The 20526-nt window shown below is 43.1% G+C and overlaps 1 protein-coding gene across 18 annotated transcripts in view; it reads right to left on the bottom strand.

Moving 5' to 3' along the window:
• Positions 1 to 20526, bottom strand: part of CACNA1C (calcium voltage-gated channel subunit alpha1 C) — a 605715-nt gene that overhangs the window by 208181 nt on the left and 377008 nt on the right. For all 18 annotated transcript variants that reach the window (XM_066634593.1, XM_066634583.1, XM_066634587.1 and 15 more), the window contains exon 5: positions 6621 to 6760. In XM_066634593.1, coding sequence (XP_066490690.1) covers positions 6621 to 6760 — 140 coding nt within the window. The remainder of the gene's footprint in view (positions 1 to 6620; positions 6761 to 20526) is intronic.

Below are 20526 nucleotides of genomic sequence, written 5' to 3' on the forward strand. Positions count from 1 at the left end.
ATGACCAGAGGTGACATTATCAAGCAGGAAAATTTGTAACTATCCTAAGCTGCAATGCTACCCACATTTACCCAGGAATAAGTCCCATTGACTGTCATTGTTAAAAGAATATACATAGTAGCTTGTTAAAAGTACAGGTCTGTAACATTTCCCCAAATGCAGTCACATACCATGGTAGCATCTAATATATGAAAAATAAAATATTGAAATGAATGGGGATTCACCTGAAATTGGCTTGCGACCCATCTAGCGGGTCCCAACCCACAGTCTGAGAAACAATGCATTACAGCATTTTGGGAGGTATTATTGTACAGCAACACCTTGCATAGTGCAGGGTGTTGCTGTACAGTTATATCTCCCAAATGCAATGTGTTTCATTACAGCACTCTTCATCCTGGGTGTGTCTTAAATGGTGCAGGGAATATGTTCCTCCAAAACTAAGCACTATATGAAGCAGCTCTACTGGAGAAAATAGGCAGGAAATGAGTGCTGGATGGCCTAGAACAACAGCAACAACAACAACTAGGTAGTTATATACCGCCTTTCTGGTCATCGGATTACTCCTCTGACTTTATTCAAGGCGGTTTACATAGGCAGCCATTTCTAAATCCCTCAAGGGGATTTTTACAATCATAGAGGTTCTCTCTTTCAAGAACAAACAACATTTCAGAATGGATCTTCCTGGTTTGGTCTCACTTCTGGCGTCCAGTTCTCCCAGTTCTTGCAGGCTGACAAGCAGCTCCTTCACTCACATGGAGGGCAGCCAAGACGCTTCTTGCTCACACCAAGAGCAGGTGGAATAACTCAGCTCAGCTTGTCAGCTGCTTCAGGGTCTCACCACTCTCAGCCGTTCAGGGAGCTGCCGGTGTCCTCGAACTGGCGACCTTCTGATGTTATCTTCGGGCTGACGGAGGCTCTACCATCTAGACCAGACCTCCTGCCCAGAATACATTGCTCCCACTGATTAGAATGGTTGCCAATCACACCAGGACAAAAAGGGCTGTAGCAAATCAGCACTAAAGAAGCAGCGTTATCAAAGGTATGCCTATACAAATATAACATTATTTTGCAATTACTCAATCTCTCTAAGTCTCTAAAGAGACTTTGTTCCCTTAGCTGGTGGCCAGAGAGGAAAAGCTTTGGGTGCAGTCACTCAGTCTCAGGCACACACACTTTCCAGTTGAGCTTCCTTCCACCCTTACACAAACCAACAGCCTGCCTTCTTTACCATCATCTTCCCTACCATGAGCTTCACAGGATCCATCTTTTCTTTCTCAAAGCTCTGCTAACTTAGCAAAAAGGAAAATCTCTTACTTTACTTAGGGTGAATGCCAGCAAGAAGGAACTGAAGCCAGCAACGGAAATTCCAGCCCGGTGCCCAGGCAAAGGTTTACGATTGCGCCCCCCCACGGCACCCCCCTCGTGCAGAAATCCGCCCCTCCCAATCACCTGAGGCTCATGGAGCCTCGTGTGACCTCCACCTACATTGGAGAAACCTCTGTGAGGTTCCCTGACACTTTAAATTGTGCTTCCGGAAAACTGGAAGAACAGTTTCTGCCCCCGTCAAGAGCCTCAGAGAGGCTTCCACAGGGTCCTGGTGCTTCAAGCCTGGGGCTTTTCCCCACTGGACCTAATAGTAGGTCTGCAACTAACTAAAGCTAACTGAGCTCTTAGCTAACTGAGCTAAGAGCACCTTTAAGTGGTGTTCCCTTATATTTAGCAAGGAAGATCAACTGTTCCTATTAGCACCAACACAGGCTGAATATTAAACATGCATATAAATATTAATAACAACAAGAATAGTAAAATGTTCCAAACAACATGAGAGCCCAGTTCCAGACTTAGTTTAAGAATCCTTCACATTGAAGCCTTCTTGCTGTATAAGAGCTATGGGTGGCCAAGCAAGTCAGGTGCCCATCCCTGCTTCCAGTCAACCTTCTTACAAAGGGTGAAAGCATTTACAACACAGAACCAGCAGATATTTGTCCCTTAGAAGTTCCCCATATATCTCATTTGGAGGGAGTACTCAGCAGGGGCAAGTAGCTTCATGGGTTATGTTTTCGGGTATGATTTAAGGTACTAGTTAGGATCTTTAAAGCCCTACATGGCTTAGAACCAAAGTTTTTCACAGAATCCGCCCATCCTGCCAGATCCTGCAAGATCTCTTTGGGAAGCCCTCTTGTGAGTTCTGCCCCCTTCAGAGGTGCATTCAGCAGTACAGCGGGCCTTCCTTATCCACAAGTTTGGCACCTGTGGATTTGGCTCAATGTGAGTGCCGACCCCATGGTTGGAGGGCCTCAAGGACCTGATGGATGCAACCAGAAGTGTCTTCTGGTCATCTCCAGGAGGTGTTCTGTGGTATAGGGAGATCACACATATCTGGAAGGCACTTCCAGTTCTTGTCCAAAACTGGAAGCACCTCTAGGAGGCATTCTGAGGCCCAGGGAGGCTGACTGCTCTCTCCCTGCACCTCAGAACACCTCCAAGACGCAACCTGAGGGCACGTCCTATTGCACCTGTGAGGGCTGACTACGGATTTGATTATCAGCTGAAATCAGTATCCATGAAGAGCGTGCATGTCTTGGAATGGATACCAAGGGCCCCACTGTAACCCACAATATTCTCAGTGGTGGACCCACCTTGTGCAATTCCCTAACCTGAGAGGTGCAGCCAGCTCCTCATGGCCTATATTTCACCATAATATGAAGACTTGCTTCAGCAGGATTTTGAAGTGCTTTTATGAGGCTCTCTGCCTGATCGTGGTTTCATTGTTGTCAGTGGTAGCTTTATATTATATTGTCTTATGCTAATGTTTACTTATAAGCCACCCTGAATATTTGGAGATAGGTCAGGACATAAATTTTTGTAAACAAATCAAGTGAAACAGATGGGAGCAAATAACCTGCCTCTCCCAAAGCAATACTCTTTCTATCCTCCATTTTCATTAAAAGGGTCCACTGAGGAACTCTTTGGCTGATCAGATTAACACAATACATACCAACAGCTCATCAGCACAAATGTATACAAATTGTTTTGAATTGAGCCCAGTAGTCTATTTGTGGATTTTGGATGGGACAAAATGAAAGGAGATGAATTTACATCAAAAAGGGAGTATATATGTGGGACGATTTTTTAAAATGGTTTTATTTTGCAAATACAAAGCGAGCAGACAGAACAGGCATCCCAAAGAGATTGTGCAACCAGACAGTATTAATGTATTTTAGCATGAAGTTGATGAAGATGAAATTGAATAAGTCAAACATGTATTAGTCTGTTCTATGTGTGGGTGTAGCAGACTGTTCTTTCAGTCAGACATCAAGAGGGAGGGCTTTTAAAAATATTGCATCATGCTCTTCCATTCTCACTAGAACATCTGAAGCCTTTTTTTTTTTTTTTTTTTGCTCCCCCTCCATTGGTACAGTATGCAACTAAACATTTGTAATGGTCTGACGATTTTACAAATTTCACAGTTTACATGAGAAAATTCCACTCAAAGAGTCTAAGAGCCCAATCCTGTACTTCTTCCTTCTGCTGGTGTCGCTGCACTGAAAACAAACACACTACATCCAGTGGGTGGCGGTGTGCAAATCGGAAGGCTTCAGAGGGAAAATGGGATTTAATTACTTACGCCTCCATAAGCCTCCCACTCTGCAATGGGTCTCATTGGACCTGCACAAACTCTGTAGCTGGTGCAAGTCCTAAGAAAGGGGTGGGGAGGTTGCAAAAAGGGAGGATAGTATCCTGCACGCACCATCACCACCCCTCCCATAGCTTCTCCAACCCAGCTCTCCCACCTCCCAGCTTCATTTCACCCCCTCCACAGCCTTACCTGCTCCAGTGGCAGTGGAAAGGTCCAGCGATGGAGTGCTGCCACGTCTTGCTGCAGCACTCCCAAATGGCTGCCTATGGAGCACTCTGTGTGCTGTTGACAGCCATTTGGTGACAGTGGAAGTGCCTTCCACTGTTGCAAAGAGCTATGGTCAAAAACCCAATCCTGGACAGGAATGGGCAGTAAGGGTAATAGTAGTGAGAGCACACATATTATTATTTTTTTTTTAATGTGAATACCCTAGGTCAGTGGTACTTAAACTTTTCCAGCCCTTGGCTCCCTTGACCCCCGTGGCTGTTGGCCATGACTCCCCATCATGTTCCTGAGGGCTGGAAGTGTCATCATTAAACAGGAAGTGGCCAGAAATATTAACTATATTAATATTAATTATATTAATCATATCATTAAATAAATGCAGATTTTAAAAATATATTATTAATACACAGAAATATACATGCTTTAAAAATGATCAGCTGCTGATCACTGTTGGAGACAGCATGCTGGAGTAGGTAGATGTTGTCTGGTCCAGGAGGACTCATTTTTTTAAACTTTGTAAGCATACCAATAGAATTGTTTTATCAGATGAACTTTGTGAACAACCAGTCTGACCAACATTACACACACACACACCCCTGTGGACCCCAATCCAACTAATCATTTCTCCCATTCTCTTTGGATAGGATTGAACCCTTTATTAATTTAATTTAATTAAATTTTTCCAGCAGCTGGTGGGGAAAACAAAAATAGACCATGAAAATATATCAGGGCTGATAAGGGTTTCGTTAGGAGGCTGATTTGTCTCCCATACTTGTATTGGCAACCTTCAGTCTCGAAAGACTATGGTATCGCGCTCTGAATGGTGGTTCTGGCACAGCGTCTAGTGTGGCTGAAAAGGCCAATCCGGGAGTGACAATCCCTTCCACACCGGGAGCAAGTGCAGTCTGTCCCTGGTCTGTCTCCCTGGCTATGGGCCTTCCTTCTTTGCCTCTTTGCCTCAGACTGTTGGCCAAGTGTCTCTTCAAACTGGGAAAGGCCATGCTGCACAGCCTGCCTCCAAGCGGGCCGCTCAGAGGCCAGGGTTTCCCACTTGTTGAGGTCCATCCCTAAGGCCTTCAGATCCCTCTTGCAGATGTCCTTGTATCGCAGTTGTGGTCTACCTGTAGGGCGCTTTCCTTGCACGAGTTCTCCATAGAGGAGATGCCTATGCCTATGAATGTCTACTCAGAAGTCCCATTAGAATCAATGGGGCTTACTCCCAGGAAAGTGTGGATAGGACTGGGCTGGCAATCACTTCATCAATGGCTGATAAGTATTCCCTTCAAATAACAAGATTCATCACTTTAAAAATACAGCCTCTCCTCTTCAGTCAAACAACAAAATTTATAAATCACTTTAAAAACTGTTCCCTTTTTCTGCTCTTGGCCAAGTAAAGTGTGTGCTTGTCTCTCCCCTCCCCCTTTGCCAACTGCATGGAAGCAACTTTAAGAGCCCTGGTGACTGGTCAAATAGGAAGTGTTTTATTTGGGAGGGGAGGGAGGAAAGCAGGACGGTTTGGAGATTGAAAGGGGGAAGTGGAAGAAGGAGGGGGTTGAAAAAAGAGATTTCACTTTGATGAGAAGCGATCTTCCGCTTTAAAAAAAAAAAGCGCAGAAGACGGAGGGGCTCGCATTCTGCCCAGGAAAGGTGGTGTGACTGTATCGCTAGGAGAGGACATCCAGCGCCTCCCCTGTGCGTTCGTGCCCCTGTGCCTCCCCAGGGAGCTGCGCCTCAAAGTTTGAATAATACTGCCCTAGGTCCTTGGGAAGGATTCAATATTCAACAGGCCAAATTAGCCACCAACAGCTGGTGAACCATAATAATTACAAAAATAATGACCAGGAAAATTGAAGTGTTAAAATGAAATCACACATTAGTAGCACCTATAAAAGCAGCTCCTATAAAAACAACTCAGCAAAATAAGAAGTCTGAAAGAGAGTTCTCAGGGATGCTTTATCATGCTGAAAGCTGATATTAATATTAGCCCTCCAAGTGCAGTCCCCTGGAGAAAGACTATTTTATTTTTTTCAAATTGGTGATGGTGCTATGACAGAGGCATCATTTCCTGTGGTATGCACAACTGTCCCACTATAATCTTTGTACACAGAATCAGTGGGGTTTGGCAGTTCTTCAGAACATTTATTTGATTTGATATGACAAAGGGACAAAAGAAACAAGAGCCAGCCAACAACAAAGCGATATCCTTACCATACTATTTTCAGTTCTGTTCAAAATGATTATCCAGCCATGATCAAAATCCAACATCCTGCAGGACTGGAGGGGAACAGAACTGAGCTTCTCTTGAAACTGGTACTGAGACAATAGGAGAGTTTCTTCCACAAGCCAGCCATAAGTGAGGCTATTAGCTGAATCAACATCAGAGCCAGTAACCCTGCTGTTGCACTGCTATAATTCATAGTAGATTCATTACACTCATTACATTTTCATTTCATGTTGTTTTAAACTGATCTATTGTCACATAGCATTTAGAGATAATTCAATCACATATGGCCTGTGCAGCAACTCCACTCTGATAAGATTCCATTATTTTTAAGTGTTTGATGGAACTTGTAACCACAATCATGTGCAAATCTTCCTCCTGCTTTCACCTTCCATCCTGAAATCCAATACCACATTAAGGCTTGGATATCTTTCCATGTATCTCTTTCTGAATCCTTCCCTCCCAGTATTTGCTTTTCCAGCTAAAACATATACATATATACACAGAGAAGCAAACTTGAACGCAGTTACTTACTAGGAACTCCAGATACCAGCCGTAAGGGGCGTAATACTCGGAAAGCTCGAAGTGCTTTAACGTCAAATCCGGCGCCTTTGCCTCCTATTGAATTTACCCCATCTGCTTTGGTTGCTTGTTCTAAAATTGCACTAAAAAGCCTGGAGAGGGACAGAGAAAGGTAAAATAAAACTGTTGATGGATGGTATAGATCAAAGTTCTTTTAAAAAATGCAGTAACTACTTCACAAAATTCTACATGAGACCTGGAAGAGGTGGAAAGAATCTCTGCTTCCATCAGTGAGATGCAGATTGAAAACGAACATGACCTTTGTTGCAAGCTGCCTTGTGCTTGCAGCTAATTGTTATTTATTGCAAATATTAATAAACAGCTTTTCCACAGCTCAAAGAGATTAACAGAGCAGAGTATTCCTGCACACAACTGGAACTATTTTAATCAAGTTCTCATGCTCCTAACCTGGACTAAGTACAGGTGTGTGCCACTTAACAACGGGGATACGTTCTTTGATTCCCTGTTGTTATGCGATTAGGTCATTAAATGAACGTTCAGTCCAATCTAATGCCTCTGTTGTGTAAAAAGACACTCCCTACCAGACAATCTATGGCTGAGAAGGCTACTGGAGACTGATTGCCTTCATTGGCTGTCTCTTCATTAACTCTTTGTTGTGTAAACAGACACTCTGCTGCAGGCTATGGGAGACCTGAGCCTCTTCCTTGTGCTCAACAAGAGCCTCTGTTGTGCTTTAACCACTGTTGTACATGTGGTCCTTTGTTAAGCAGAAGGTTATTAAGTGGCAGATGCCTGTACCTGGTATTAATCTCTTCACAAATTTTGTAGATAGATAAGCATGCACAAGAACTGGACTCTCATAAAAACTCCAGAGCTTCAGTCAGCAGTACAAACACTAATATTACCTCTCTGATTTTACAAACATCACAGACAAGAAAAAGGCATTTGGCTGCAATCCTGCACCTTGCTTACGTGGCCAGCAGCAGGGACACTGAAGAACTGAAAGAATACATGAGCCTTGGGTTTACATGGTTGCAGAATGAGGAGCTGTGATCCAGATCTTTCTGCATGTACACCAGAATTTCCTGTCCTCTTCTATGAGAAGGAAAACTTGACTACACACCACAAGCAATAATAAGTCATGAGTGCCTAAGCCACTGGAGATCCTTATAATCATGGTCAATAAATAGACTGCAGTACAACTGTGAGGCTTGGGCTCAGTTCCTCAATCAGCTCACTAATGCAGGGGTTCCCAACCTGGGGAACGTGTACCCCCAGGAGTACTGGGTTGAAAAAGAATTGAATAATGTCAAGAAAAGGTAGGTCTGTATTAGAATGCCTTGCAGGGCTGGCAAGGCAGGAAGGCAGGCAGCTTGTGGGCTGCAAATGCCCCACCAATTGCTAATTTTTGGCCATCAAATTGTGTATTATCAAATATGGACCAGTAGTTGAAAATGCATAAATTTGAAATAACAGCAACTATATTAATTACAAACATCTTGTTAATATGAGAGGTACAATTTATGGAAATGAGCTTCAAAGGGGTATACAAGTGAAAACATTGGGAACCACTGCACTAATGGGTTTCCAGGTAATTTGCTCAGTTTAGGCTGCAGCCCTAAGCATACTTACCAGGTAGGAAGTTCAACTGAACCCAGGGGGACTTGTTGCCAAATAAAATATTTAGGATTAGACTAACTTTTAGCAAAATGGGAATAATAATGACAACACCTCACACAATTATGGTACGGAGAAATAAAGACTGTGAAACACCATACAAATTAGAAAACTTCTTAATGATTTATTATTGCAGAGAAATATTCTTTCTTCCTTGTAATTGGATGATCCTCGTGAAGGCAGCAGATGCCAGGTTTGGCTGTGCAGATTTCTTGCAGTCCAGTGAACAAGCATTAGGAACGTGTTCTGTTTTCTATTCAAATACTTCTGCCTTTCTGCTAAACATAATCCTCTTGCCAGATGATGAGTCCTGCAGTCCTTTGGGAACCCATGAAGCAAAGCTCACTGCAAAAGGTTTCTCTGATTGTGTTTTACAGCTTTAATAAAAAATTCCCCCCTTTTATGCCAATAAAGGTTTTACTGAACTGAAATTCCCCCCAAATCAGAACCTCGTACACAAAATAAATTCTGAATCTACTATCCATGGAAGAAAGCTTGCCACTCCCTGGGTGATATGAACCATGGTGTTCAGTTTAACTTGGTCAAACCTCAGACCTTCATTATTGTGTTCCTAGGGTGGATGCTTGCTGCTCTCATTTGCTTTGTGCAGATCTCTCACCACACAAGATGATTATCAAAAGTTTGTTCCCAGCCAGAAATGCTCAGCAGAGGGCCCACCTAGCCACTTTGAGCTCCTCGGAGGAAGGGTGAAATAAAAATGTCAGAGATATTACAATAATCATGGAAAATCGGCCATCATGCTCTATAATAGAAACAGATAGATATAAGGAGTGCCTAATTCCGGCGCACTTTCAAAGTGAGCTAAATTGCTCACTTCCCCTCCTCAGTGTAACAAAGAATGGAAAGAAGAGTATCACTAATCCTTGTGCAGAAATTAGTCATAGGGGTGTGTTAAAAACTGCACCAGCTAAACTCCTCTGTAGGAGTCCAGCTCTTGCTTGCACCGAATGGTTATTGATGTCTATCTTGCATTGCTTATGATCTTGCCTGGGGCTTTTGATTGTCCACTGCAGGGTTTTGTAAATACAGGGCTTCTGAGTGCACTCATCACAGCATATTTAATGTCACAGGAGTTATGGGCAGCTCCTTCTCAAGAGTTTATTCTGTCACTCTGATTTTGACTATGCCTCCTCCATCTTTCTTAAGAGCTAAAGTCGTGATTAGTCAGCAAAAAGTAACTTCGCCAAATACATTACAGTAGTTTGGTATACATACTAAAAGAAAAATGGATTTGCAGCCAAACAATTTCAGGCTATTTTCCTGCAATTAGATCACATCCTTTTGAGGTCTTAAATCTAAGAGCCGTGCTGTGCATGGGAGAATATCTTTCATTTCCCAGTTGAGAAAGAAAACAACCTGAAAAAAGTAAAGCAGCGTTTTTTATGAAAGGTAACATTCCTCCATCTGGGCTTTGTGGGCCAAACAGGGTTTCCATTTCTGTTGTGTGATCTCTCTTCTCCCTTGCATGCCACTATCCCTCCCTCTCTTTTTCAGCTGCAAGCCTTTTCTTCTCCTGCTCCAGTTCAGTTGCCAGTTTTTTCTCCTCCAGTTCTAACACCTTCAGTTCCAGCTGGTACTAGAATGGAGTAGAAGTCATGGGGCCTCCTGCTCCACTGCTCAACCCTAACCCTGGAAAGACTGGTTTTGCTAGTGGTGTTTTTTTTTTTTTTTTTTTAAGCAATTCCCTCATATCCTTGAAACCTATAAGCTCTGGACTGTATCTCAAATGCTTGTAACTCACACCAGGCCCCAGTCAACTCAACAATGTACCTCTGGACTATTTTTCTGAAGCCTTTGTATACATAAATGGAACATATTATAAACTAAGGATACTGCTTCTCAGAACTCAGGCCAAGGCTTCATTTTTTTACCTCTGCTTTCTATGAAGGTAATGGCCCAATTGGGCACTTACAGTGGTGAAACTTGCAGTCTATCACCATTAAGTGCTGTAGTGGTGCCATAAGACATACCTCAGCTGTGTGCTGCAGGTCTGCTGAAGCAAATGGCCAGAGACCCTGCTTGTGTGGCAACAGCTTCCTTACACCATGTTGGAGCAGGTAAGGTGGAGGAGGGAGCATTTCAAGGGTGGGAGAGGGTGGATCCAAGTGGTGGCAGTGCATGCCGGAATGCTATCCCTGTTTTCCGGCCCAACATGCTCCCAGTCCTTTCTCACACATGCACCAGCAAGAGAGGGTGTACATCCAAGACCTAAAGAGGGGCAAGTAAAAAATATTTTTACCTACCTCTCCCTGGTCATTTGTTTCCCCCCCCCCCACCATTGCATGCAGTACACGTTCCACCTGCACAGCTGCGTGGTGAAGTATGGTGGGGGATAGGATTGGGCTCTGAGTCAAACATTAACATACCAAAGAAGGGACCCTCAAAACGTAGTTAAGACCTAGTAATAAAATTAAAACCCACACAGAGCCTACCCCAGACCTGCACATAAACAGCCGCTCAAATTCTGAAATGTTGGGATATTTTGTTCAGTTAAAGTGGGCACTTTACCTGATGCAATAAATCCTTTGTGGTTTGGTATTCTGAGTCAGAGTTGTAACCCCCCCCCCCCCGACTGTCTTTTGCAAGGTATCTACAACTGCTCTTCTTGCTTCCTTGGTTTTCTCCCCACCCTTCCCTTTCTAAAGCTGAAGGACTGGGATCAAAAGAGTGAGGCTCCCTTGACTTTCTTCTCTGAACACTGTCCCTTTTTGTTCTCTTGGTGGTGCACATCATACACATTGCACACAGTCATCTACCACAAGCCAGGCACATGCTCATATTTGTTAGGTTTCATTGATATTACTTAATGCTTTTTTATTGAACCATTGGCAAAAGTCCACCTTTGATGTACATTATTTTTGATGTCTGTTCATTGGCAATAAATCTTTAATCTGCTTGATAGAAATCTTTCCTTCTCTCCCAGGTTAGTCTTTAAAAGGGACCATTCCCTCTCTCTGCATAGTGCTAACCTGCAACCAGGGAGCGGTTTTAATTTGCCTTAGCTGCTTTTTCCTTGGACAGGATAGGGCTGATTACCTTGTAGCCTTCTCCAGGGGAACATTTAGGGTGCAATCCTAACCCCTTATGTCAGTGCTTTACAGCAATGGCATAGCGGTGCCAATGGGACATGTGCTGCATCCTGCAGTTGGGTATCACTCATGGAGGCCTCCTCAAAGTAAGGGAATGTTTGTTCCCTTACCTCAGAGTTGCATTGCCCTTATGTCAATGCTGGAAAGCACTGACATAAGGGGTTAGGATTGCACCCTTATTAAATAATTCTCCACTCAGCTCCCCTGGTGACAGGGTCACTTAGGCTGGAATCACTCATTCTGGGTCTGGGAGTTACAGTTCTCTAGACTTGGACTCTAGGTGGCACTGGGGCTTCTAGCGCAGTCTTGCCATTTCTCATGAGCATACATAGAGTTCTGCCTTCTGTCTAATCCTATCTGTCCCATTGATCCTGAGAGGTAGAAAACAGACACTAGAGTGCTTGCTTTTAACTCTGGCCTTTTATGTGCCAAATCACATCCTATGGGAAAGTGCCTGTGGGAAGAAACATCAAAAATTCTAATGAGAAAGGCCAAAAAACTTAAAAGACAAAAAGAACCCTGCCACAGAAGACTAAGAGTGGTTGCTATGATAAAGTATCCCACCATGTGCCGGTAGAAGGAGCAAGGAGGGCCAAATGGTTGCAACACCTGATGGCAGCCCTTTCTTCCTCCCTCTTTCCCCCTCCTGTCCCCACTGGTCAAACGAAAAATTATAGCTTCTGCAGCCACCACTCAAAACTAAGGAAAAAGCCAATAGAGAAAGCTTCACCTTGGGAAGACTCTTCTCCATAGTAAGAAAAGGGGGGAGGGCCTCTGAGAGGAATTTTATCAGGGGGTACAGAGTTTCTTTTGGACCCCTTTCTAAAGGGAGAGGGGAGAGGATGAAACAGAGAGGGGGAAGGATGGTAACAAGGGCAGAACAGGGCAGGGGAAAGTAGCAAGAGCCAGAAAAGTCCTTGGAGCCCAGGTCTACTGGGCTTCGCAATGCAGAGCCTAGGTCTACGTGCCCATGCAGTGTTGGCAGCTAGATACAGTAATATGGAAAACCAAAAGCACTCCTAAGTCTCTCTTTTCAATATAAAAAATCATTGCAGAAAATTAGCATCATCATATTTAGGCTCACACTAGAATGGAAAGAATCCTGTTTGCACCAAAACATACTTCTGCAGCAGCTGTAGCCCCGCAGCTGTTTTCCTGAGCTCCTATACACTCCTTCATGGCAAGAGGACCTACATGTCAAAGAGCTACTGAAGCAGTCCATTTTCTCTCCAGATTTGACACTGTGTTAAGGAGTATCATGTATATATTCCTTGGTCGAACACATATGGCTTTCGGTAGCAGCAGTAGCCACGCACCCAGCATCCCATGCAGGCAGTGAGTCCAGGTAAGATAGGAAAATATAAGATCCCATAAAATTTATGGGCCCCCTTCTTTGACTACTGGGTCCCCTTTTAGACCCTGGGCCCGGGTACAAATTACCCCCTTTACCTCTTTCTCATTGGCACTGTCCTGGGGTGAGGGATCTCACTTAAAACCACATGGTAGCAAGGGCTAAGTAATATGGGAAAGCGTGACCAACCTGCTGTGTGAGGTATGGAACTCAAGCAGGCAATAAAGAACAATTAAAGGGATTTATTAAAAGGGGTGAAAGAAAACAACAGTGGATGAGGGGAAGCACAAACAGGTACAGGTGAAACACATTCAGAAAATGAAAAACAGAGAAGTGGAGTTCTTGGTCCAAAAAAAGTCACAGAACTTAAAAACAAGCTAAAAAACATAAAATCCTGATGAGAATTTTGGAGTACTTTGTCCTACCCTTTCTACTTGCATTCTTCTGTAAGTCCAGACCCCACCTCCTTATACAGCAAATGGGTATTCCATTCCAGAAAAACTTGGTGCATTAAACAACTGCCTGCGGCAATGACACAGAGCATCTCTTGGGGTGTCCTTAAAAAAAACTAGGTTTGCTGATGACATAGAGTAATCCGATTGGAAGAGTGACTGTCACCTGGGTATTCCATCCTACCACTTTCCCTGAGGGCGCAATCCTGACCCAATGCTGGGCTGGTGCAAGTCTCTTGCACCGACCCAGGAGGGTGGCAAATGTGCCATAAAGCACATTTGCACCTCCTTTCGAGGTGGGGAGGCTGGTGCAAGGACATGTGCTGGCCTCCCCGTGTCAAGTTCACACCGGGTGAGTTCACACCGCGTGAGCTCACACCAGCCTTTCCAGGACGGCATGGGGGTCTGGGGAGGGCGGGGAGGAGGCATTCTGGGGTGGGGGAAGGTGGGCGGCAGGCAGGCCTGTGGATGGGTGAGCAAGAAGCGGGAGGCAGGGCCAGGATCCGGCACTTATGGTGAATCCTAGTCCTGTTCCCGGGCAGCCTGGGCCAGTTCCAGGATGCTCAGATTTGCGCCACCTCTTCAAGTGGGGCAGATCTGAGTAAACTCATTGGGGCTGCTGCAGCTCTCTCTGGGGTAAGGGGAATTTTTTCACCTTGCCTCGGGCCAAGCCTCAACCAGCCCCAAATTTATGCTGGATACAGCGCAGGCCAAGTGACCTGCCTGTTCCAGCGCAAGTTAGGATTGCAATGCCTAGGGGTGTGGCTGCCCGACCAATGGGCACATGCTAATACCACCAGTAGAGATGACTGGCATCCTTTGTCTCTGGGGAACTCCAGGCATAAAGACAGAGAACCCACATAAGGCTTGCTTGGAATGTCAAGTATTCCTTCAGTGATGGTGCTGAATGCCAAAAGAACAAGGCTACTGCAGGCAGATGCGATAGCTGCTTTCTGGATGCTGAAACATCACAGAAGCCATGGGTGGGGGAGTTAAAAAGGAGCAAAAATGAGGGAAAATTCATAGAGAAAAATGGGCAGAAGTGAGAGAAAATTCAGGGATTTTTGTTACACCTTCCCTCTGCTGGAAACATTTCTGTCTATAGAGCTTTATGACTGTTACCTGAGCAAACAGGTTTTTCCATCAAACAAGAATTTAACGTTATAAAAAGGTCACCAGCTATTTGAGGACCAGATCAGGATCAAGTGCTTAAAAAATGTTCGAGAAGTCCAACATAATACTAATGAATTAAAAATTATTATGTATGCTGATGACATATTGATATTTATTGTAGACCCTCTTGTATTTATACCTGAATTACTGAAACTCATTTGTGGTAATATCTCTGGCTATACTATTAACAGGAGTAAATCTGAAGTACTGCCTCTTGGGGACAGTATTTTGCAAGATATATTCAGTTCATGGAAATTTAGGTGGCGTCCTGATTTTATTAGATATTTGGGAATTCTCATCCCTAGAGATATTAAGCAGATGATTAAACTGAATCTTGGTAAGTTGATACATGATATCTCATTTGATCTCAATAAATGGATGTCACTAAATTTGTTTCTATGGGGAAAAGTGAACACATTAAAAATAAATATTATACCTTGCATTATATATGTATTACATGCAATTTTTCATATATACCACAAAGTTATTAATATTATTTATATAATAAATAATATATAAATTAATATACCACAAAAGTATTAATAAGTTTTATACTTTAGGAAATTTTTATGGGGCTCTATAACACCAAGGATAAAATGGATGTAATTGACATACAAAGAGGGAGAATTTGGACTTCCCAATCTCCCAAAATCCCATCAGGACCTTGGAATTTTTCTCATTTGAAAGACTGACTGAGCAGGATGATCTTCCAAAGTCAGCAAAGTATGTTGCCAATACATACAACTGCACACTTATTAGTGTCTAAATTTGGCCCCTTGGCATTAGCTGCCTCACAAACTTCTCCACTTCTTGACATGCTCATACAGTCAGTTGATAATAAGAAGCCAGCAATATTTGTTTATAAATATTTAATGGCAAGTACTAAGTTTGATACACATTCACTCCAAATTAAATGGAACTCCGAAGTGGATTGTCCTATCCCAAGTGATCAACGGGATATGGTAATTAACAGCCCACCTCTACTCAGTCCACTGTCTACTCAGAAGTAAGTCCCATTAGAGTCAATAGGGCTTTCTCCCAGGAAAATGTGAATGGGATTTGGCTGTAAGAGTTTACCCACAATATCTATGGATTTTAGATTGCATTTAATACACCAAAGATACGTTTCAGGGTATACTGGACCCCACAGAGATTACATTTAAAAGGACTTAGCAATGAATCTAGATGCTGGCAATGTCTGAGTTTGAGCATGCCACTTACACACACTTTGTGGTCATGTACTGTTATTGTAAGCTTTTAGGGGGAAGTAATTAATATTATTAAGACTGCTACAGCAAACTGATATTTACTGATATGTATGCAATCCTAAATTATTTACCTGTTATCTTGAGATTAACACCTGGAAAATGTAAATGAACTCTGTGTGCCCTCAAGATGGCAAAAAGACTTACACTATTTAACTGGAGGGAAAGATGCCCACCAACGTATGCCAAATGGATGGATATTTTGCGTTTATCAGTATTTGAGCAAATGACATATCTGTGTCAGTTGTGCATGGACATATCTGAGAATATCTGGAGGCCATTCCTTGATATAATATCATATGTTGCACGAAGTGTGTTGATATACAGATTAATGTTTTGATTGAGTATATATCTATTTTCTCCCACTTTTCTTTTCTTAATATATAATTTTATAGCATTATATCTATGTAATGCTCTTTTCTTATAGTCTTTTTAATTCACATAGAACAAAAACTAAAAAACAGTATTAAAAAAAATCAGATACCAAAAATGCCTATGTCTGAGTGCAAGAAATATTAAATAGCTGCAAATCACAGATCTTTAAATGTGTCTTTTAGAAGTCTGGATTTACTCCTTGTAACTGTTTCTCTGCTCTTTCCTGGTAAGGACTCAGACAACTAATGTATTCAGGTAGCTTTTTTCAATACCAAACAGAACTTGCAGTATGTGCATCCCAGAAATTTTGGGGCAATGCAAAGGATTTTGAACTGTGAAACAGCAGGAATATGGGGAAGATAGTCTAAGATAGGAAACCCTGAACTACAAATTGGCAAAGTAATAGAAGCACCAAGTCAGCTATCATAGTGCCACACCACACACTGAGAAGAGCTTCTTTGAGGTGGGGGCTGCTTTGGAAGATATTTTATGGCCCAAACCAGTTTCATGAGATAACAGACATGCTGCATGTTCCTTCTCAGTGAGTTTTTCTAATTCCTTTAAACTGTCAAACTGTCCCTTATTGTGAATTGCTAGTCACTAACAAGAACTATTTATGTATTTTAAAAATACATAGGCCACCTTTCTGTCCCATAAACAGCTCACCAAGGTGGCTTACAATAATACAAAAAAGCCATATAATATTAACACTAATTGAAAAGCAGCAACAATGAAGTAGCGCAAAGGCAAGCAAACACAAAGACAATACCAAAAAACAGAAGAATCAGAAAATGCAAGGCAAGCCTCAATGAAACAAAGGTTTCCCTGTACATTCATAAGCAGGCAATGTTGGGGTTAGTCAGGCCTCTCAGGGGCACCAATTCCACAAGTGTGGGGAGGGAACTGCCACTAAAAAGGTCCTGATCTCTGCCCCCACTATTTAGTAGGACATGAAGCAAAGACTCAGTTGAAAGAGTTCAGTGCATGGATGGATCGGTTTGGGAAAAAAGGGTCCCATGTCACACAGGACTTTATAGGTCAGGGGTCTCCAAACCCCAGCCCGGGGGCCAGATGCAGCCCGCAGCGAGCCTCTATCTGGCCCGCGGCCAGCCTCTTGTCCCCTGAAAGCCTCTGGCCCACTCGACTGAACATGACCAGAGCTGTGCTCTGACTGCATCTGGAGGGTGTTCTGAGGGCCAGAGAGGCTGAGTGAATGAGCCCACTCATTCATTTATTCATTCATCTAAGTTCCATCTCTAATTTGTTTATTTAAATTTTATAGTTAATTTTTTTGCCAGCCCTCAGCACTGTGCCAGATATTTCAGGTGGCCCTCTGAACAAAAAGTTTGAAGACCCCTGTTATAGGTGATGGCTAGCAACTTGAACCCTTCCCAGAAACACACTGGAAGCAAACGCAGTTCACATAGTGCTAGTGCTAACTACAGCATTGTTAGAGTTTATCTGAGTGGCTTGGACCAACTCCCCCTTTGAGAAAAATGGAGGGAGGGGACTAAGAGTGAACCCATCTATTTTTGAGTTGGGGCTGAAGGTATCCAAACTGGCCCTTCATTTCACTGAGTTTACTAATCTACAGAATTTAAGTGATTTATATCCCTTTTTTCTCTCTAAAAAAAAACAATCAAAGAGTGAAGTTAAAGCTCTAGTAGCTGTAGGAACTGGAAGACTACAGGAGGAATACAGTATTAGAGGGCAAAATTGCTTGAGTAGATTAGAGTTGTGCATTCATCATCCATTAGTATGACTGAAGAGCTCCACTTGTTATAGAAGTGGTCCTTATACTTTCATAAAGGCTATGATCAGTTCCCTCTTTAAAACATTCCATATAGATTTGCCACTTTCATTATTGCCCCCTTTTTTCTCTTAGAAACAATGTCTTTTAGAGGGAGGGAAACAGGCTTTGAAAATTAGGTGCCACTTAATCTACTTTCACCTAACTGAAGCTTATGTCAGGCAAATTATATTAGGAAATGTAGTTTGATCTCAGAATTGCTTGACGAAGACATTTCTGAGTTCCTTTGAAGAAACAGCAAAAGAACAAATTAATCAAGAAAATGTAGGAATTGACCTAATTAGAAGCAACTCCCTCATCTGTATTTAGGTTAAATATCTGTGTGAGTCACAATCCTTCCTGACCACCTGTGTCCAATCTGCACAAGGTGCTTTGGCTCACTGCCATCTACTGCATCCAGAGGCAACCTGGGATTTCCCTTGCATAGCTAAATACGAGTGCTCAGGGCAGTGTCTCAAGTGACAATTTAAATGGAGAGGAGCATAGGCAGGAAAATAGTTAATAAATGCCTGGCTCCTAATACATCTATGAAGGGATCCATTTTGAAGGTTTACATATTTCTGGGAACTGGATACAAGTTCTACCCAGTCTGGTAAGACTTTTAATGTTCTACCCACCAGAGATGGGCCGAGACTCAGGTGACTTGCTCAACTGCAAAAACACACATTTTTCACAACTCGCACACACTGGAGTTACATGTAGTTTTGAAACTGTAAGTGACTCTTGATTTGTGTCTTTTCTCGGAAAAAGTAAAGACTCATTCACTTGAATTTCTTCACTCAAGCAGCTCTGTCTACTGTGCATCTCTGTGTGCTTGCTTACTTTTTTTCACCAGAAAGACCTTGTGGGTGATCTGGAAGCTGCATCATGAGCAATAGGCTTGTTGAGAGGAGGGTGGGTTGGCTCCAGGAGGTGGGGGCTGGGGGAGGGGAGGAGGGCTGCAACGAGGCTGGGGGAGTGACCAGAGGAAAGTGTGGGCAGCCAGGACATGGTGGGAGCAGACTCTCTTGTCCATCTCGGAAGGACCAGGCGAATGATCGGCCAAATGGGATGGCCGGATTTTTTCTTGATTCTGTCTGGATGAGGGAGGGAAGGAGGAATCCAATGAAGAGGGGTTGCATAGCAAAGGAGGTTAAGGAGGCAGGCAAAGACTAGAGAAGGAGGTGTTTCCTTGAGAAAGAAGAGGAACCTTCCAAACTTGTGAAGGACTTCAACACATCGCTGACAGCAGATAGGATGGGAACATCAGGGTAGCATGAATAAGAAATCCAACATGGCCCTGCCCCCACCAGCACCTCCGTTTTTTCCACAGAGCTGTGCCTATCTCGTGACTTACTTGCTTTTTGACAAGACTGACTCAAGTCACAGCAACTCTAAAAACAGCACCAGATGAGTCGTGAAGGCAATCCATTATGACTTGTTTGCAACACGAGTTACAGGGACAGAGACTCAGGACTCAACTTCAGTCAGGGGTGACTCTGGCACATCCCTGTTACCCACTACACCACACTATCAACTCTCAAATCTAGACATCCCCAAAGATGTGGGAAACCCAAACAGCGGTCTTGGGTCTTCCTCTCCCTTATAATGCATAGAAATAGAGCACGTGACATGATGTCAACATGCTGTAAGTTTCGCTTCCTCTGGTCCACATCACTGAATGACATCAGTTGGCAGAGGGAGGAAGGTGAGGGGATGCAGGAGGTGATGATGTCACATTACGTATATCTTTTATGGGGGAGCTAGACACAAGGCTGCTATTTTCAGCGGCAGCTCCATGCTTTGAATAATGTTTCATTCTACTTAAAATGAGCCTATTATGATGTCATGAAAAGCAAAAACTGTCCTTACAAACACTTGACAGGCTGCAAAGAAACTGAGAATCATCACAAACTGGTCCAATTTTTATGCTGTTTTTTCTTTATTACTGCGAAATTACAGCAGCTTTCAACAATGTACCACCCTCTCAAACTATACTGCACAAAGTAAGTAAAAATAGCAGACACCTTGTGCAGCATATGTCATGTCTGCTACTTGGAAAAGGTGTGGAAAGGAATAAAATCAACTCATATATAAAGCATAGATAGTGTGCTATAGGAGAGATTTCACAGAAGAGGGGAGGGAGGAGAGGCCCTGTTGAATGCTATAGAGTTAAGAGTTCATAAACTACAGAGTAATAATTAGAGGAAATGAAGGAAAATTATATTGATGTATATCTATATAAAATAAAATAGATGCAGGTAGTGAAAGAATGTATGAAGCTACCTCACAGTGGAATTGTCTTTCTCAATACAGCATGCTCTACACTGCAGCAATTCCACTGGGCAACAGCCTTTCTGAACTCTACCTGGAAATACCACAGATTAAATGGGATCTTCTGCATGTAAAGGATATGCTCTGCCTCTGAGCTATGGCCCCTTCCAAAGTGTGTAGCTACCCTATCCTCCTGGGCAGGACTAACCCCAAGGAGGTCTCCAGAGGCTAACCCTCCATGGAATACAGGGGAGGCTGTGCTGGCGCTGCTGCATCACGATGAAGGGAGTTAGGGTGGGCTGCCTGACATATCATGAGTTGCAGTGAATTCCTTCAATTATAAACGACAGCTACCACCAACAGTTTACCCTCAGTGATTCACAGCAAGCTTAGGGCTTTTTCCTCATAATGAACAGAATGTTTCACCTGAG

The sequence above is a fragment of the Tiliqua scincoides genome, chromosome 7 (assembly GCF_035046505.1).
Source record: "Tiliqua scincoides isolate rTilSci1 chromosome 7, rTilSci1.hap2, whole genome shotgun sequence".
Classification (NCBI taxonomy): Eukaryota; Metazoa; Chordata; class Lepidosauria; order Squamata; family Scincidae; genus Tiliqua; species Tiliqua scincoides.